The 17,601-nt window shown below is 35.5% G+C and overlaps 1 protein-coding gene across 1 annotated transcript; it reads right to left on the bottom strand.

Moving 5' to 3' along the window:
• Window positions 1-1,798: 1,798 nt before the first annotated feature.
• Window positions 1,799-16,940, bottom strand: LOC149141025 (cell number regulator 5-like). The gene is made up of 3 exons (XM_089449547.1): window positions 16,614-16,940; window positions 2,305-2,509; window positions 1,799-2,137 (listed from the first exon to the last, which is right to left on the bottom strand). The coding sequence occupies exons 1-3, from the start codon at window positions 16,760-16,762 to the stop codon at window positions 2,015-2,017; spliced, it is 477 nt and encodes a 158-aa protein (XP_089305673.1). The 5' UTR covers window positions 16,763-16,940; the 3' UTR covers window positions 1,799-2,014.
• Between the last annotated feature and the right edge of the window lie 661 nt (window positions 16,941-17,601).

The following is a 17,601-nucleotide window of genomic DNA, read 5'->3' on the forward strand; positions in this document are numbered from 1 at the left end:
GTGTGCTTAAATGACCAAACTTGTGGCAAGGTTTAAATGACCAAAATTGAGAAACAAGGTTTAAATGACCAGTTTGTGGCAAGGTTTAAATGACTGAACTTAAGAAACAAGGTTTGCTTAAATGACCAAACTTGAGAAACAAGGTTTAAATAAGCAAATTTGAGCATAACTTTTGATGTTGACATTGATTGCAATAAACTTTACAGGTGTGCTTAAATGACCAAACTTGTTTTCGTGGAAAGGTTTAATGACCAAACTTGTGGCAAGGTTTAAATTTAAATGACCAAACTTAAGAAACAAGGTTTGCTTAAATGACAAAACTTGAGAAAGAAGGTTTAAATGAGCAAACTTGAGAATAACTTTTAATCCTGACATTAATTGCAATAAAGTTTAGAGGTCTGCTTAAGTAAACATACTTGAGAAACAAAGTTCAAATGAGCAACTTGAAAATAACTTTTGATCTTGACATTTGCAATAAACTTTGCAAAATTTATATCATTAAAAAGTTCTCAACAAATGAGAAAGTTTATATTATCAAAAAGCTTTCAACCAACTAAATATGATAGTTTATATTATCAAAAAGCTTTCAACCAACTAAATATGATAGTATTATCTAAAAGCTCTCAACGAACTAAACATGAGAATATTATCTAAAGTTAATACTTTTAACCTGCCACGGCTCCCACCCCTAGCCTCAGCTGTGGAGATGGCAGACCAATTCTCGGAAAAATATTATTCTCAGACATTATTTTTTTGCAACTCCATTTCTATAGTAAGAGCATAGATATTGTATTAATGGAAAGTAACATGGGTAACACGCTGCCGCCCCCACCCCTAGCCTCAGCCTGTTGGGCATTGTGGAGATTATGTGTCAATTTTGGGAAAAATATTAGATTATGTGCCGACTCTCGGAAATATATTATTCTCAGAAAATTTTTTTTGTAACTCCATTTCTATAGTAAGACTATAGATATTGTATTAACGGAAAGTATCACATATTAATGAAAAGTAACACTTCAAAGACACCGAATTTTTTTTTACAAGGAACCATGTTTCTTTTTTATAATTAAATTAAATATTTAATATTTACTTTCCACTTATCCTCTACAGGATACTCTACCACATGAGAGCTTAATAAACTTAATATATACATCGTTCTTTATGTATTAAAAGATAACTTAAAAAAATATTCTAATTGTCATGAATCATTTTATGATACACAATAATTTCCTACTTAACAACTACTCCCTGCAGCCTAGGGATTTAAAGATTTTGATCCTTCTTTATACACAAATATGTTATCACTACTAACTTATCCCTACTAAGTTGGAATAAATTACAACATATATTATCCCGACTAACTTAGAATAAATTACAATACATGATATAATTATCTTTAATTAATCTCCAGAAGACTGAGCATAAATATGATAATCATCCCACGCCATAAAATGGTTACAATTGTCATATTTACATGCAAGTGAATAATTATTCCGATTATTGTTGTTAAAATTTGAAAGCTGAGGGAACACTAAGATTTAAAAAGAATTACAGTTCGTCCATACCATGATTGTTTATTGCGAATGCTAAGATCATGAATTTGGAAAGAATTGACTCTACACAACTGGATTAATTCTACTGGAAAATATTCACTTGAAATTTGGTTACAATTGACTTAACCTATGGTAATAGGTTAATAAAGTAAGACAACAAAAGATATCATTAACCTATGCTAAGAAAGTTCTGTTCGTCCATACCATGATTGATTAATCAGATTGTGAATGCCTACGATCATGAATTTGGAAAGATTATGACTCTATACAACTGGATTAATTCTACTGGAAATATCTAGTTGAAAAATTGGTTGAAATTGACTTAACCTATGTTAATAGGTTAATAAAATAGGACAACAAAAGATAGATACCATTAACCTATGCTAAGAAAGTGAAATGACTAACAACATTATTTAGTAGAAAAGAAGATAGCTATTATTTAGTACAGCTTCCACATGACCTCATCTTTCCATTTTTTGGACAGCTTCCACATGAGCTACAGTTTCATCTGGGCCCCTGTCGACTGTGCTTTCAGTTGGTCCAGGTATACACTGCGACTGAGTATATTTTATTTCTCTGAATTCCTGGAGAACAAAATGCCACACAAAAATCTTAGAACTATTATATGCTTTCAAATCCTTTATCCAAGGGATAAGTTTGTTAAAGGAAAACAACAGAGGCACAAAACAACCAAGAAGGCCGTGTAATATTAAATCATTGCAATAAAGATCAGGCAGGAAGTAGTAAGTACTTGGCACACTGCAAAAGGGTGGCAAAGAAAATGAGTTGCAAAATCGGAATATGGCATCTCAGGCAGCCCGTTCTTTTTCCTTAGTTGACTTCTATATGGAGCTGAATAACATGGCAAACATGTAAACCAGTACCCAATTGGTCCACACACTAAACAAGCAGCTGCTCCCCAGCATCCACCGAGAAGAAGATGGGTCATGCATGCTCTGCATCCAAACAAGAAACATCTAAACTTAATCAGACAACTGTGATTACCAGCTTTTACATAACAATACAGATTTACTACATATCAGTACAGAAGCTAAGCTATTCTATTATCTATTGGTGTAATTATAGAAGTCACTTCCATAAATCTGGAACAATTCATGAAAGCACATCATAGCCAAAGTAGTTGTGATTTCCAGCTTCTACATAACAATAGAGTTTCACTACATATCAGTACAGAAGCTAAGCTATTCTGTTATCCGTTGGTGAAATTATAGAAATCACTTCCATAAATCTGCAACAATTCATGAAAGCACATCATAGCCAAGTAATATAGGCTATATGAATCATTCAGGGGATTGGGACTTAGATTTCACTGTTCATCAAGAGCACAACAACACTACAGAAACCAAAGGAGACTTTGGGAACTGTAAAGAATTTGAAAATGAAAAAGGTTATCTAAAAGGCAAAATGGTAAATACTAGGACATGAGAAAATAACTCTTTAAATCAAGCAGGATATTGAGAAAATAACTCTTTAAATCAAGCAGGATATTCAGCGACTTATAGTAAAAAAGGATGCCCAGTGAAGATTTTAAGTGCAGGGAAACAAGTGCAGCTCCATCTTTGACTGAGAATCCAATCCAGGTCCATTTCCGGACTTATTGTTGGCATTAAAACATAATAGGCTACAGAGCACACGTTCCGTTTATGACAGTTCGCTTTCAGTAGTCAGTGTTAAATTCTATCTTTAAACAATTGATCTTCTTCCAACTGACACAATTAGTATTATACCTATGTTGAATGAGTTTTTGGAACGTGGGAATGTTGAGAACTTGGGTACGGGTGTCGGGAACAGCTAGAGGTTTCCCAAAATTTACAGGAAACGGCTAATCAAAAAGCGGTAATATTATATAATAAAAAATAAAATATAAAAAATATATTTTTAATTATATAATTTATACAATAATTAAAATTAAGATTAAATCAAAATATTAAAATCAATTTAAATATATAATCTCTTTTATATATAAATATATTCTTTTTATATATAAATATATTCTCTGGTTGTTCCTCTCCCTGAGTCTCTCCCTTATATATATAAAATATTAAAATGTCACTCTCTTATATATATATATAAAATATTAAAATGTCAAGTTAATTATGAGTTCTGACACATGACTAGTCTTTGAGACAATCTGCGTTAAAAATACAAAGGAACAATTTTACCTATGTTTCTCTAGTTATTTTTAAGAGAAAAAGTAAAGCAACTCTAATGGTTAAGCATTGGCTGCAACATACAATATGCACACAATCTTCTATGATATATAGAGACAAAGAACAAAATAAATATTCATCAGCAATGACATCCCTGATATCGCCCTTAGATTGAGGTGCCACACGCTTCCTTAACTCATCAAGAGATTCTCCAGTTTCTCAATTAAAGATATCAGTGTTAAGGATGTCTTTAAGGATGTCTTTGGCCTTTTTTCCCGGGGAGGTTTCAACAAAGGCTCATGTTTTGTGGACAGTTCAACATATTTGTCAGCATTTGTATTCCCCAACCCCAGAGAATGCCGTAACTAAAAAAAAAACCAGTTTGCAAAACTCTCGAAATTTTCCCAAGCTCCCATTGCAACTCCCACTGTAAAGAGAACCTTCCCATACAGTTTCAAAGCTTCCAAGAGCGTGGGAAGCAATGGAACGAGTTTCCCATTTGCAACTCCCACTGTAAAGAGAACCTTCCCATACAGTTTCAAAGCTTCCAAGAGCGTGGGAAGCAATGGAACGAGTTTCCCATTTCCGAGGAGCAGTTCTTGTTTAAGAGAGTATCATACGAAATAGGGGACCATGTAAGTGAAGCTCTTCGGTATTGTTGAGTGAAATGCAATCTACATTGGCATTGACTCTTACATCTATGGTGTGAAATGCAATCTGCATTGGCATTTGACTATTACACCTATTGTTTGTTAGAAAGCTGAAACAAGAAATGACGTTTTTCAGAAGCTATGAATCTGAGAAGCTGTTTCCCAGGGGTAGGAAACGTGTTTCAGGGACCCTAAATGTTTCCAGGCACAGGAAGCCCTCCCGAAAAAGTCAGAAAGCTATGCACTCTTTACTCCATACTTTGTCAGCCATTCCACCACTAGTTCAAACTCAAAAGCAAGGACATATTTCACCTCACCATTAAAAAAACACAGCAGGATTGGAATTTTTTGCGCATATTTTGGGCTTTTCTCTCACCTAAAAGAGCACTCAGCAGTCTAGCAGAGTTCAGTAAATGTCAATGATAGATCAAGATACTTATGAACCCCCTTAGTAGCCAATTTATGATTTTGTTTCCTGAATCGTTAAAAAAATTGATATTTTGGTCTGATGAGTCCTTAAATACCTGTAAGGATCCTTTTCCCCTGTTTCCGCATTATTCAATCATATGCAACTATACCCAGAGAAGAGAGATGATTACAGCCTCGGTTGGAGTATTGTACCTAGAGTTTCGAGGTGCTAACATACCGGGTAGGGGCGATCCTCCACACTCTCTGTATTATCTTCCCTCTGTATCATGCAACACTTCCAGATCTGTGGGATCCGTGTATTACATTACACTTCCTGGTAGGGGAGATCTATGTATTATGTAACACTTAAAGGGATATCATCATTACTCTGTGTAACACTGAAAATACAGAGAAAAACACTGAAAAATACCAAAAAAACAGAGTATCTCTTTTGTTTCTTTAATCAGCCATCTGTGATTTTCAACAAGGGGACGACGATTGTCTGCAGAGACAGTAGTCTGTGATTTACAACAAGAGGACGACGATTGTCTGCAGAGCCAAAGATCTTATATTTTTCTGATAGAAGAAAATAAAATCACCATTTTAGCATAGATCATCTTAAACTCACTACTTAAAACCATCTTAAACCAGACTCTATTAAGTTCATTGCGAGCTATTAAGTAATGCTATCAAAAACCAAGCAAATCCATCTTTTCAAAAACCAAGTAAATCCATCTTTTTCCAAATTTTAGATAAATGTATCTTAAATCAAATCTAGCCCCACCCGTATCCATAACCAAGTAAATCATGCTAAATCTCAAAATCCGATTTATGAAGAAACTCTACATTAAAGAACATAAAAATTAATGGAGATTAACTATCTACGCTAATCTAATCTAGATATGCTGATAAATCTCACAGTGCTCTGATTAATCTCGGATATTTCTGGGCCCTCCCATGGCAGAGATACACCAATTGCTACCAACTTTGAAAAAAATTGACAGAGTTACGCCCAGAGCTAATAACTTTGAAAAGGATTAAGTTAGTATGATAGACTACGGGACATCAGTAGTATCCAGACTACGTGTCAAAATAGTAGTTCTTATGTTTTCAGAGATGAGAATTATGTCAAAAATCAATTAGTTCTTTATGTTTTCAGAGATGGAATTATGTCAAAAAATCTATGTTATTGATGGTTAAAAGCAATTGTATCTTAAAGCAATGAAGTGGCAGGTCAGAGTGAATGGCGGAGAAAAAGTATAATCTACGCGAGTTCAGAAGTAGATAAAATACATATGAAAACCAGATAAGAAAGATATCAACGTCCAAAAATTTTCATTAGTTCAGAAGTAGATAAAATACGGATGGAAATCAGATAAAAAACATATCAAAGTACAAAAATTTTCATTATTTGGTGTGGTTTTCATCAGCATTTTTATCCACTTTTGAAATGACCTACTTAATTTTTTTATTATTATTTAAATACTGAATCATTCTATTTACCTATATTCATGTCATCTCTCTAAACATAGTAACTACTATTCTGAGAGTTAAATAAGAGAGTAATGTATAGATGTAATAAACGTAATTAAATCATGTGATACGTTCTTCTCGCACAATAACCATAACCATGTGATAGGTTGAGACACGGAAGCACGTCACGAGCCACCAGATTAAATTAACTTTTCGATCGTATAATTTTTTGGATTTGTCTGTTGGTAGCAGAGCCCAAGCCTGGTGGAATCTGTGCATTTTTTCTTAAAAATTTGATGGTAGGTGTCGTTGAATTATGTTTTTGATAATTATGAAAATAGATTTAGCACCATCAAAAACCCCATGGTATCCAAAATCCAAAATCTTGACTACTGAAATTAAGATTTCCAAAACTTCTGCTGAAATTGTATCTTAAAAAAATAGTTAAAATTTCTGCTGAAATTGTATCTTAAAAAAATAGTTAAAATTTCTGCTGAAATTGTATTTTAAAAAAATAGTTAAAAATTTTAGAGTAAAAATTTTAGATAAGTCTGACTTTTTTTTCTCTTTTAACTCTTTTTAAAAAAAAAATAGTTAAAAATTTTAGAGTAAAAATTTTAGATAAGTCTGACTTTTTTTCTCTTTTAACTCTTTTTAATTTTTTTTTTTTTTCGACCAAAATGAGAAAAGAAGTTAAAAGACCACACAGATTTTTTATAACCCAATTTTCTAATTTTTTGAGCAGAGATTTTTTTATAACCCCTTTTTCTCATTTTTGGCACAGATTTTTTTATAACCCTTTTTCTCATTTTTGGCCTTTTTTGGGGCTGGCACACAAGAGTTCTTTTACTAAGAATTCCACACAGAATTTTTTTAATCTCTTTTTTCTCATTTTTGGCCTTTTTTTGCGCCAGCACACACAATCTTTTGATAAGATTTCCAAAAATTCTGCTGGTAGGTGTGGCTGAATCATTTTTTATCTCTTTTTTCTCATTTTTGGCCTTTTTTTGCACTAGCACACTTCCAAAAATTCTGCTGGTAAGTGTGGATGAATCATATTTTTGATAATAATAGAAATGGATTTCTAAAAATTCATAATTTTGGATAGTAGTAGAAATGGATTTCTAAAAATTCTGATGGTAGGTGTGGTTGAATCATGTTTTTGATAGTAATAGAAATGGATTCAGCACCATGAAAAATCCCATGACACCCAAAATCCACATTGAATCATATTTTTGATAGTAATAAAAATAGATTCAGCACCATGAAAAACCCCATTAAACTCAAAATCCAAAATCTTAATGGCTGAAACCAAGATTTCCAAAAAATTTAACCAGATTTTATTTTTTTAGCAAATTTGCAGCCTCCTTACACTTCGTGATTTTTTTTTGATAAAATAAGTATAATTTTATGTATAAAATAAATATAACGTAAGCTGCACACATTCTAATATGTGTGGTGGCTAAGGTGGAAAAGTAAAGAAAAACCGCCTGCTTTCTCAAAGGAAAGCAGGAAACGTCTGCTTCTTTCTCGAAGGAAAACGCCCAGACCGCTTTTGCTCCAAACGAAATCCCTCTGAAAAAAATTCGGAGCAGCAGATTATAACGTTAATAACACTGACGAATCCTCTACTCAGATACAGAGGAGCTTACGGGCTTCAAACGTGGGTTGGATTTCATCTAATAAATTTAATCTTAGTGCAGTATTATATAACATTAATAACACTCACGAATCCTAGATAGGGAAGAGCTCATGGGCTTCATACGTGGGTTGATTTCATCTGATAAATTTCATCTTAGTGCTGCATTGTTTTAATTGAATCTGTACCATCCAATCTCGCGGACCAAGGTTCTCCACTCGCAGGTTTCATCAATTACAAAGCCTCCAATATTGCGGACCAAGGTTCTCCACGCGCAGGCTTAATCAATTAAAACGCCTTCGTAAGCTTGAAGATTCCCTTTCTAAAAGGGAAAGGGTATGTGGTGTCTCAAGAAAAGTAGAGATAGGGGTATGTGGTGTCTCAACAGAAAAGAGATAAAAGAGATGTGGTGTCGCAATGGGTATTAAATGAGCAATGGTTATTAAATGAGCGGGGTTGTGTATATACTAATTCTATTAAGGTAAAAAGAGTATTATACAATGAGGCCGAAGCCTGTACTTATCTATGCCAGAGGAAAGGCATCAACCAGCAAAAAAACTAGAATTGAACTGCCCAAAAGGGAAACCAGTTCTTAACCAAAGTGTCTCAAAAAATTATCTTGCTGCCCACGCAGGGGAAACCAGCAAATTATCCAGTTTGTATCATTGTATCTAAGGAGACTAGAAAAAGTAAACCCAACTGAAGAGCCTAAAATTTTAAGTTTTCCCCAAAAAACCCCAGTGAAAGCATAAACTAAAAAACAGAGTCCTAATGAACCTGAGACAAGTGGCATGCTGAGTGGCAGTCTACTAGGCAGGCATGTGGCACGTTGAGTGGCAGCAAGGTGGTAGACCAGGCAGCGAACACACGGCATCGAGGTGGTGGGCTAGGGACGTGGCGGCGACAGAGGGTGCTCCTCCACGATGAAGCATCTGTACTCGTCCATGTCGCCACTTGCCAACGGCGAAGTCTTCGTGTTGCCAGCCTGCAACTCCGGTTGTTCTTCCTCGATGAGGCAACAGTATTCGTCTATGACCCAGTTCATTTGTGGAGCCACTTGCACTTCCTTCCCTGTGCGTCTGGTCTGCTGCTCCTGGCTCCGCTCCTCTGCGCCCTGAAGACTCGTTTGAGCCAGATCCGTTTTGGCTTTGGTTTGGCTGCTCCCCACTGTGGTGTGTCTGCCATCAGCAATGTTCGAGAGCCCCATTGCTTTGGTGGGGCCACCTCCCATTGCTCCTTGCTCCTTAGTTGCCATGAGTCGTCCTCCAACCTCGGAGTCTTGTGCCTCAGAATTTTGTTGTTCCTTGTGAAAGCTAATGGTGATGGTGGCAATGATTAGGGCTAGTTTAGGGCGGAGCGGAAGGAGAATTGGGCAATCTGGGAGTGCAGTTGAGGAGCTGGTGGAGTGCTTTTGGGAGATGCACTGGAAGTGGAGGGGAAGCTGCTGGGAGGCGTAGCAGAGGCCACCGAGTGGAAGCGACCTCTTCCACTGCGCGTAAATGGGTAATGACCAGTGTTCTGCTCAGCCAGAGAGGAAGTGGTCTCCGAAGCAGAAGAGCGCTGGGAGCGACTCAGGCTCCCTCGACTCCCACCCCTACGGCTGCGCATCCTATGTCGCACCATGCTGTCTACAATTGGAGGCGAGTTTCGTTTAGAATTGGGCACAATGGGATGCAGTGTTGCAGTGGAGCTAGCAAGCAATTCAGCAGAGGGATGAGCAACCAGGGCCGAAGGGATGATAAATTGAAAATTCAGGCTGTGGGTGAAGTGGATGCCCGAGCCAAAATCGATGCAGCAATAAAGATTACAGCGTCTCCCAGTGGTTGTGCGGGAGCTGGGTGCCGCCACTGCATGAGGGCAGAGGCATTGCAAGGGCCGAGGTTGCAGGGGAGGATTGGCAGGAGCAGAGGTGGTATTTTCCCAAGAGTTCATGGTTACCTTGAGCCGAGGTTGATGGCGGTTAACGGAATGGTGGCAGCGCTCACTCGAGGTGCATTTATAGCGATGGTTAATGCCATTTTTGACCACTGTGCCGCTTTGCGGGAGGCCTTGTGCACTCGCCACACGCCAACCCAGTTGGCAGCCACCTCACTGTCCTCCATTGTCACCCGCATCCGGGAACTTATATACACTCTTATATGTATTTACTCGTAGGTATTAAATGAGCGAGGCTGTATATACTCTTATTAGATAAGAGGCTTGCCGAAATCTAACTGTGCGCTCTAAACTATGAGCATGCAGCGCCTTAGCTTAAAACTATGGGCATGCCACGCGTTAGTAAGCTACTTATTTTCAACCTTCCAATCCCACTCTCATTTAATGAGAGTTAGCAGGCTAAGGCTACTTATTTTCAGCGTTCCAATCCCAGACTCAATTAATTAGAGTTAGAAGAGTTAGCAGGCTAAATTGAGAGTTAGAAGAGTTAGCAGGCTACTTATTTTCAGGGTTCCTTTGTGCATACTGTGATTTGGCTCCCAGCTAAACTGTAGCAAATAGGCCAGCGCACATCTACGCTAATTTCATCTAATTTTACTTCTGCAAGCACACATCTACACCTGCCGATGAAGATGAATGTCACAGTTGTGACATATTTATGGGTATGGCTCTTCCTTGGACCGAGTTACACTTAGAACTTTAAAAATGGAAAATTAATAAAACATTGGTTCTAGATTTCTAAATTTAAAAATTAAATAAATAAAAATGAAATACAACCCATATTGGCACGGGCCTTCCCTAAAGGGAGTTACACTTGGAACTTTCAAAATGAAAAAATACAATATTTTGAACACACATAAAACATAAATTCTAAATTTCTAAATTAAAAATTAAATACAATACAATTAGGTAGGTATTGTATTGTGAGATTCAATTTAAATTTAAAAATTAAATACAATACAATCAATTTTTTAATACAATACAATTACGAATTGTATTGTGAGATTCAATACCTTGGCATGGCCCCCTCCCTTAAATTCTAAATTTTTTAAATTTTAATTAGGTATTGTATTGTGAGATTCAATACCTTGGCATGGCCCTCCCTTAAATTCTAAATTTTTAAAATTTTAATTAGGTATTGTATTGTGAGATTCAATACCTTGGCATAGGCCCTCCCTTAAATTCTAAATTTTTAAATTTAAAATTAAATACAATTAGAATCTAAAATTAAATACAATTAGAATTAGGTATTGTATTGTGGGATTCCGTTTAAATTTAAAAACTAAATACAGTAAAAAAAATTCAGAATTTAGAATTTAAAATTAAATACAATTAGAATCTAAAATTAAATACAATTAGAATTAGGTATTGTATTGTAGGATTCCGTTTAAATCTAAAAATTAAATACAATAAAAAATTTAGAATTTAAAATTAAATACGATAAAATTAGGTATTAAAATAGCAGTTGTCTATAATGCGACTTTTTGAAAGACTTTCCGGTGGGTTTTTCTGGTCGAAATCCGGCAGTAATTTATTGGAATCGCAAGTTTGATAGCTAGTTTCTGCACAATGAAAGCGTCCCAAGGGTTTTTCAGGGCGCTGAATCCAAATATGCAGTTAAAAAACCATTTTAACTGCAACAAATCAAGATTTAATCTCAATTTCTTCCGCCGGATTCCATCACCGGAATCTCCAAAAAGTCGCATTATAGACAACTCCATTAAAATACATTAATTGTATTGTAGTGTGGGATTCCGTTTAAATTTAAAAATTAAATACAATAAAAAAAATAGAATTTAAAATTAAATACTATACAATTAGATATTAAAATACAATTAGGTATTAAAATTAAATACGATACAATTTAAAATTAAATACGATATTAGGTATTAGGGATTCCCGGATACCGTTTAAATTTAAAAGTTAAATACAATAAAAAATTTAGAATTTAAAATTAAATACGATACATATTCCGTTTAAATTTAAAAACTAAATACAATACCTAATTAAATACAATACAATTAGGTATTGTATTGTGGGATTCCCGGATTCCGTTTAAATTTAAAAATTAAATACAATAAAAAATTTAGAATTTTAAATTAAATACGATACAATTAGGTATTGTATTGTGGGATTCCATTTAAATTTAAAAATTAAATATAATACCTAATTAAATACAATACAATACAATTAGGTATTGTATTGTATTCTAAAGTAAGAATTAATTCAAACATCATCTTATATTATTACCATCCTCCAAACCAACATTTTACCATACGCTGTATTATAATGACTATATTATTACTATCCTCCAAACCAACATTTTACCATACGCTGTATTATAATGACTCTGGGTCAACAGGATACAGATCCATGAACATTGAATATGTAAACTACTTTTACCATAATGGAGGGAGTTGGATATGTAAACTACTTTTTACTTTTACCCTAATGAAAGGAGAGTTTGTTACTTTCTGTCGAAAAAAAAAAACAGAAAATCATCTTAAATCCGATCAACAATGTTTTTTTGCCGAGCACCAACGCGTTTACTAAGAAAATCTACGTAGAACAGCTTAAAAGGTGATGGAGGGATAATAAAACATGCATGTTCGTCTCTACTTAGATTAATAGATATAATTAATTTGTAAGATGGATGCTAGATTTTACTCGTATTTTTATAGAAAATTAGATGGAATTTGATAGTAGTATTTTTAAAGAAAATTGGAGAATTTGATCGATGGATGTGAGTTTGGGATAAAATTCTGAATTTGATACAAGATTTTACATTATGAGAAACCATTTCCCAGTAACCCCTACAGTCAGATCCAGAGGTGTTTTAGGGTGTGCCTAGAGGTATTTTATATATCTGGAGGTAAAGGGTGGTTTTAAAACTTAAATAACAATTCCAAAAATACAATTGGACTTGGTTTTCCTTCCGTTCGTGTTCAACATACAAATTTAAACATACAACTGGAAAATACAGACCTTTCGTATAATTAGGAGCTGGTTTGAATGAGACAGATCGTTAACTTCTCGCTACTCGGTCAAACGGGATAAGGAGAGGCCGCGTTTCAAGTAATGACCAAATGACTAACCGAAGGGTGGAGATGTCCGGTATTTACTATTGACCATGGTTGAGGCTTCCATTATGACCATATGGCTACCTGGTCAAACGGGATAAGGAGAGGCCGCGTTTAAAGTAATGACCAAAATGACTAACCAAAGAGTGGAGATGTCCGGAATTTACTATTGACCATGGTTGAGACTTATCGTATTGACCATATGAGTAATTGACCGTATTGATCATATGGAAACCATACCGGTAATTGACCATATTGACCATATAGATGGAAGTATGCATATGGATGGAAGTAATTGACAGTATTGACCATATTGACCATATGGATGGTGGAAGTAATTGACCGTATTGATGGAAGTATGCAAGGATGGAAGTAATTGATCGTATTGACCATATGGATGGAAGTAATTGACCATATTGATGGAAGTATGCATGGTATTGACCATACTGATGGAAGTAATTGACCATATTGATGGAAATATGGATGGAAGTAATTGACCATATTGATGAAAGTATGCATGGTATTGACCATATGGATGGAAGTAATTGACCTAATTGACCATATGTATGGAAATAATGGAAGTAATGACCATATGATTACGCAAAAATTGGGAAGTAATGATAAGTAATGACCCAATGGCTAAGCAAAGTCAAAGTCGAATTGATAGATGGAAGTGGGTCTAATGACCCAAACAAAAAAATTGAGAAGTAATGACAAGTAATGATCCAATGGCTAAGTAAAGTCAAAGTCGAATTGGCGGTATAGATGGAAGTGAGTCTAATGACCCCAGCAAAAAAATCAGATGGAAGTAATGACCATATGATTATGCAAAAATTGAGAAGTGATTACGCAAAAATTGAGAAGTAATGACCCAATGACTAAGCAAAAGAAAAGTCAAAATCGAATGGGCCATATAGATGGAAGTGGGTCTAATGACCCAGGCAAAAAAAATTAGACCTAGACAAAAAATCAAATGGAAATGGAAGTTACGCAAAAATTGAGAAGTGATTAAGCAAAAATTGAGAAGTAATGACCCAATGACTCAGCAAAGGCAAAGTTAAAGTCGAATTGGCCATATAAATTATAGATATAGATGGTATTGGCCATACAAGGTATAGATATAAATGGAAGTGGGTCATAGATTATAGATGGAAGTGCGTCTAATGACGCAAGCAAAAAAAATTAGACATAGAAAAAAAATCAAATAGAAGTAATGGAAGTAATGACCATATGATTAAGCAAAAAATAGAAGTAATGGAAGTAATTATAGATATAAATGGAAGTGAGTCATAGATTATAGATGGAAGTGGGTCTAATGACCCCAGCAGAAAAAATTAGACATAGACAAAAAAAAAAATCAAATAGAAGTAATGGAAGTAATGACCATATGATTAAGCAAAAAAATAGAAATAATGGAAATAATTGAAGTAATGACCATACGATTAAGCAAAAAAATAGAAGTAATGGAAGTAATGACCATATGATTAAAAATTGAGAAGTGATTCCTCAAAAATTGAGAAATAATTACCCAATGACAGCCTAAACAAAAGTCAAAGTCGACTTGGCCACTTCCAATTGGCCATAAGGATGGAAGATGGAAGTGGAATTGAGAAATAATTACCCAATGACAGCCTAAGCAAAAGTCAAAGTCGACTTGGCCACTTCCAATTGGCCATATGGATGGAAGATGGAAGTGGGTCTAATGACCCAATTGAGAAATAATTACCCAATGACAGCCTAAGCAAAAGTCAAAGTCGACTTGGCCACTTCCAATTGGCGATATGGATGGAAGATGGAAGTGGGTCTAATGACCCAATTGAGAAATAATTACCCAATGACAGCCTAAGCAAAAGTCAAAGTTGACTTGGCCACTTCCAATTGGCCATATGGATGAAAGATGGAAGTGGGTCTAATGACCCAATTGAGAAATAATTACCCAAAGACAGCCTAAGCAAAAGTCAAAGTCGACTTGGCCACTTCCAATTGGCCATATGGATGGAAGATGGAAGTGGGTCTAATGACCCAATTGAGAAATAATTACCCAATGACAGCCTAAGCAAAAGTCAAAGTCGACTTGGTCACTTCCAATTCGCCATATGGATGGAAGATGGAAGTGGGTCTAATGACCCAAGCAAAAAAATCGGAGTGGAGATGTCAAAGTCGACTTGGTCACTTCCAATTCGCCATATGGATGGAAGATGGAAGTGGGTCTAATGACCCAAGCAAAAAAATCGGAGTGGAGATGTCCTGTATTGACTATGGTGAGTGGAGATGACCCAAGCAAAAAAACATCGGAGTGGAAATGTCCTTTATTGACTATGGTGAGTGGAGATGTCCTTTATTGACTATGGTGGAGTGGAGACGTCCATAGTTGAAACCATGGATAGAGATGTCATTTCGGGGAATCAAATTGAATTCCCAGAATCAAGTGGTGGCGAGTGAGGAAGGCAACAACAAAATGATGAAGGTAACAACCCACCTCGTTGACCCCTCAGTCTACCCATACTGGGGAGGCAGCGTCTTTTATAAATTACACTTGTCATCCGTACATTGATAGCTTCAACTTTAGCATGGCAAAGGAGTAGGACTAGCTGCCTTCAAAATAGGAAAAACTAAATATTAAATTTTATACCTTGGACAACTTTCGGGGAGGAATTTTGTATGAGCATAGAAACATGGAATTCAAACCGAATACAAACTTTCCAACAAAAGTAAAAGGTTGGTAAAAAAAGTTGGAAAAGATGGATGGAATAAGATGGTTAATATTGTTCTCCATCTTCGTAATCAAGTTCTATTCCTACTCAAGGAGTTTTGAATAGGTAGTGATTAAGTGTACAAGCCTAGGCAAGGCACTTCTTGATGATTTTGAGGTCAATAGTGCAAAACCCTAAAACCCAAACACTTCTTGATGATTGATGATATGGACCTCTGGAAAAGTGTGTGATATGTTTGATGATGACTTCTGGAGAAGTGTGTCCCAAACATATGTTTGGCATTTGCCCAACGTACGTTTGCTTGAAGCTCCCCTAAAACTTCAAACTTAAGGGTTCAAGGTCAAGAATTTAAAGAATTAAAAACCCTAAAGCCCACCCACCTCTACACTTACTTCTTACTTCTTGATAATGTTGGGGTCAAAGAAATCAAAACCCTAAATTCCAAGCACTTCTGGTAAGGTCAAGAATTCAAAACCCTAAATCCCAGGCATTTCTTGACCTGCCTTGATGTTAAGGTCAAGAGTTCAAAATCAAGAATTCAAAACCCTAAATCCCAGGCATTTCTTGATGATGTTAGCCGAGGCACTTCTTAACATCGCTTATGTTATTGATATGTCAAGGTTTCAAAACCCCAAAGCGAAGGCACTTCTTGATGATTGATAAGTTCAAAACCAGCCCCAAAGCGGAGGAACTTCTTAACATCACTTCCTGGTTAAGATTACTGCCTGATGATGTTAACGTCCAGAATTCAAAACCCATGAATTGGGAAGTACCAACTAACCAACCAAAAGAAGTTTTCAATTCCTGGAATCTATAGAACCTGTAAAAGAGGGAAAACTCCCCAGCACAACCCAGTAGATGTAAAGATACCAGCCTTTTCATTACGAAATCTTAAAGTACCAGCGTTTTAACTCTGAAAGTTGGTGTTAAAGGACAAGGGGAATTATTTCTTTGAAAATTCCTGAAACAGCTAAGAAATCAGAAACTTACCTTAAGAATGAGACCTCGCCGTCAGTAATGCTATGAACATTGCGTGCAAACAAAACACATGGACATAAAGCACCACATGCCGTTGATGCTGGATCCTTCGTTACTTCTATTATTTCTGATGACCATCTGTACTCCGACGACGATGCCATCACCTGTAATTCCTCCCACCGAGAAAACAAATAATCTCATTCACCCGGAAACTGATTTTTTTGCTCCACCCACACACACGGTGCACTATGACCATTAAAACCCACGAGAAATCAGGTACAGCTTATTGCTTTTATTACTGTAACGACTTGATTGCCATTGCACTGCTACTCTGCCATTTGGGGTCTGGAAAAACTTGGGCAATGCATAGATCCTCGACGATGACACGTGTTTCATACGTGGAGCAAAAGGAGATGGCGTGTCTAAAGGCCAACAGTCCGAAAGAATTAGAAATAACTACAAACTCTTCGGCACAATGGATTGCTAACACGTGGATATTGGAGGATATGAGAACAAACAAAACGAGCAACGAGGCCGTTGGGCTTTTTGTCTCTGTACGCAAGGAGAGTTTAAAGATTGATGGTAGGCATTATGTGAAATTATGTTTTAATGTCAATAGGATATTCAGTGGGTCGGTGATGGAGGGTGATGCCATGGAATTTTTTTGAGTAAATGTAATGATTAACTATACGTATATGTATATTTATGTTTTTAAATTTTATAGGTTAAATATTATATGTATTATTATTTTTTAAGATAAAATAATAAAAGAGATGATTAATATAAGAAATATTTATATATATGAAAAAGTTAATATGTTGTAAAAAATATGAAAAATTTAATATGCCATTGAAAAAAAATGAAAAGTTTAAATATTGATAATGAATTTTATAAAATTTATATATATTTAAAATTAATTTGATTGGAGATTGACTTGATTGGGAACCATTATATATAATAGTTAAATTAGAAAAAATTAATATATTGATAATAGATTTTA

The sequence above is a fragment of the Pinus tabuliformis genome, chromosome X (assembly GCF_031772625.1).
Source record: "Pinus tabuliformis cultivar Carrire ecotype Pingquan chromosome X, CPIR1, whole genome shotgun sequence".
In the NCBI taxonomy this organism is placed as follows: Eukaryota; Viridiplantae; Streptophyta; class Pinopsida; order Pinales; family Pinaceae; genus Pinus; species Pinus tabuliformis.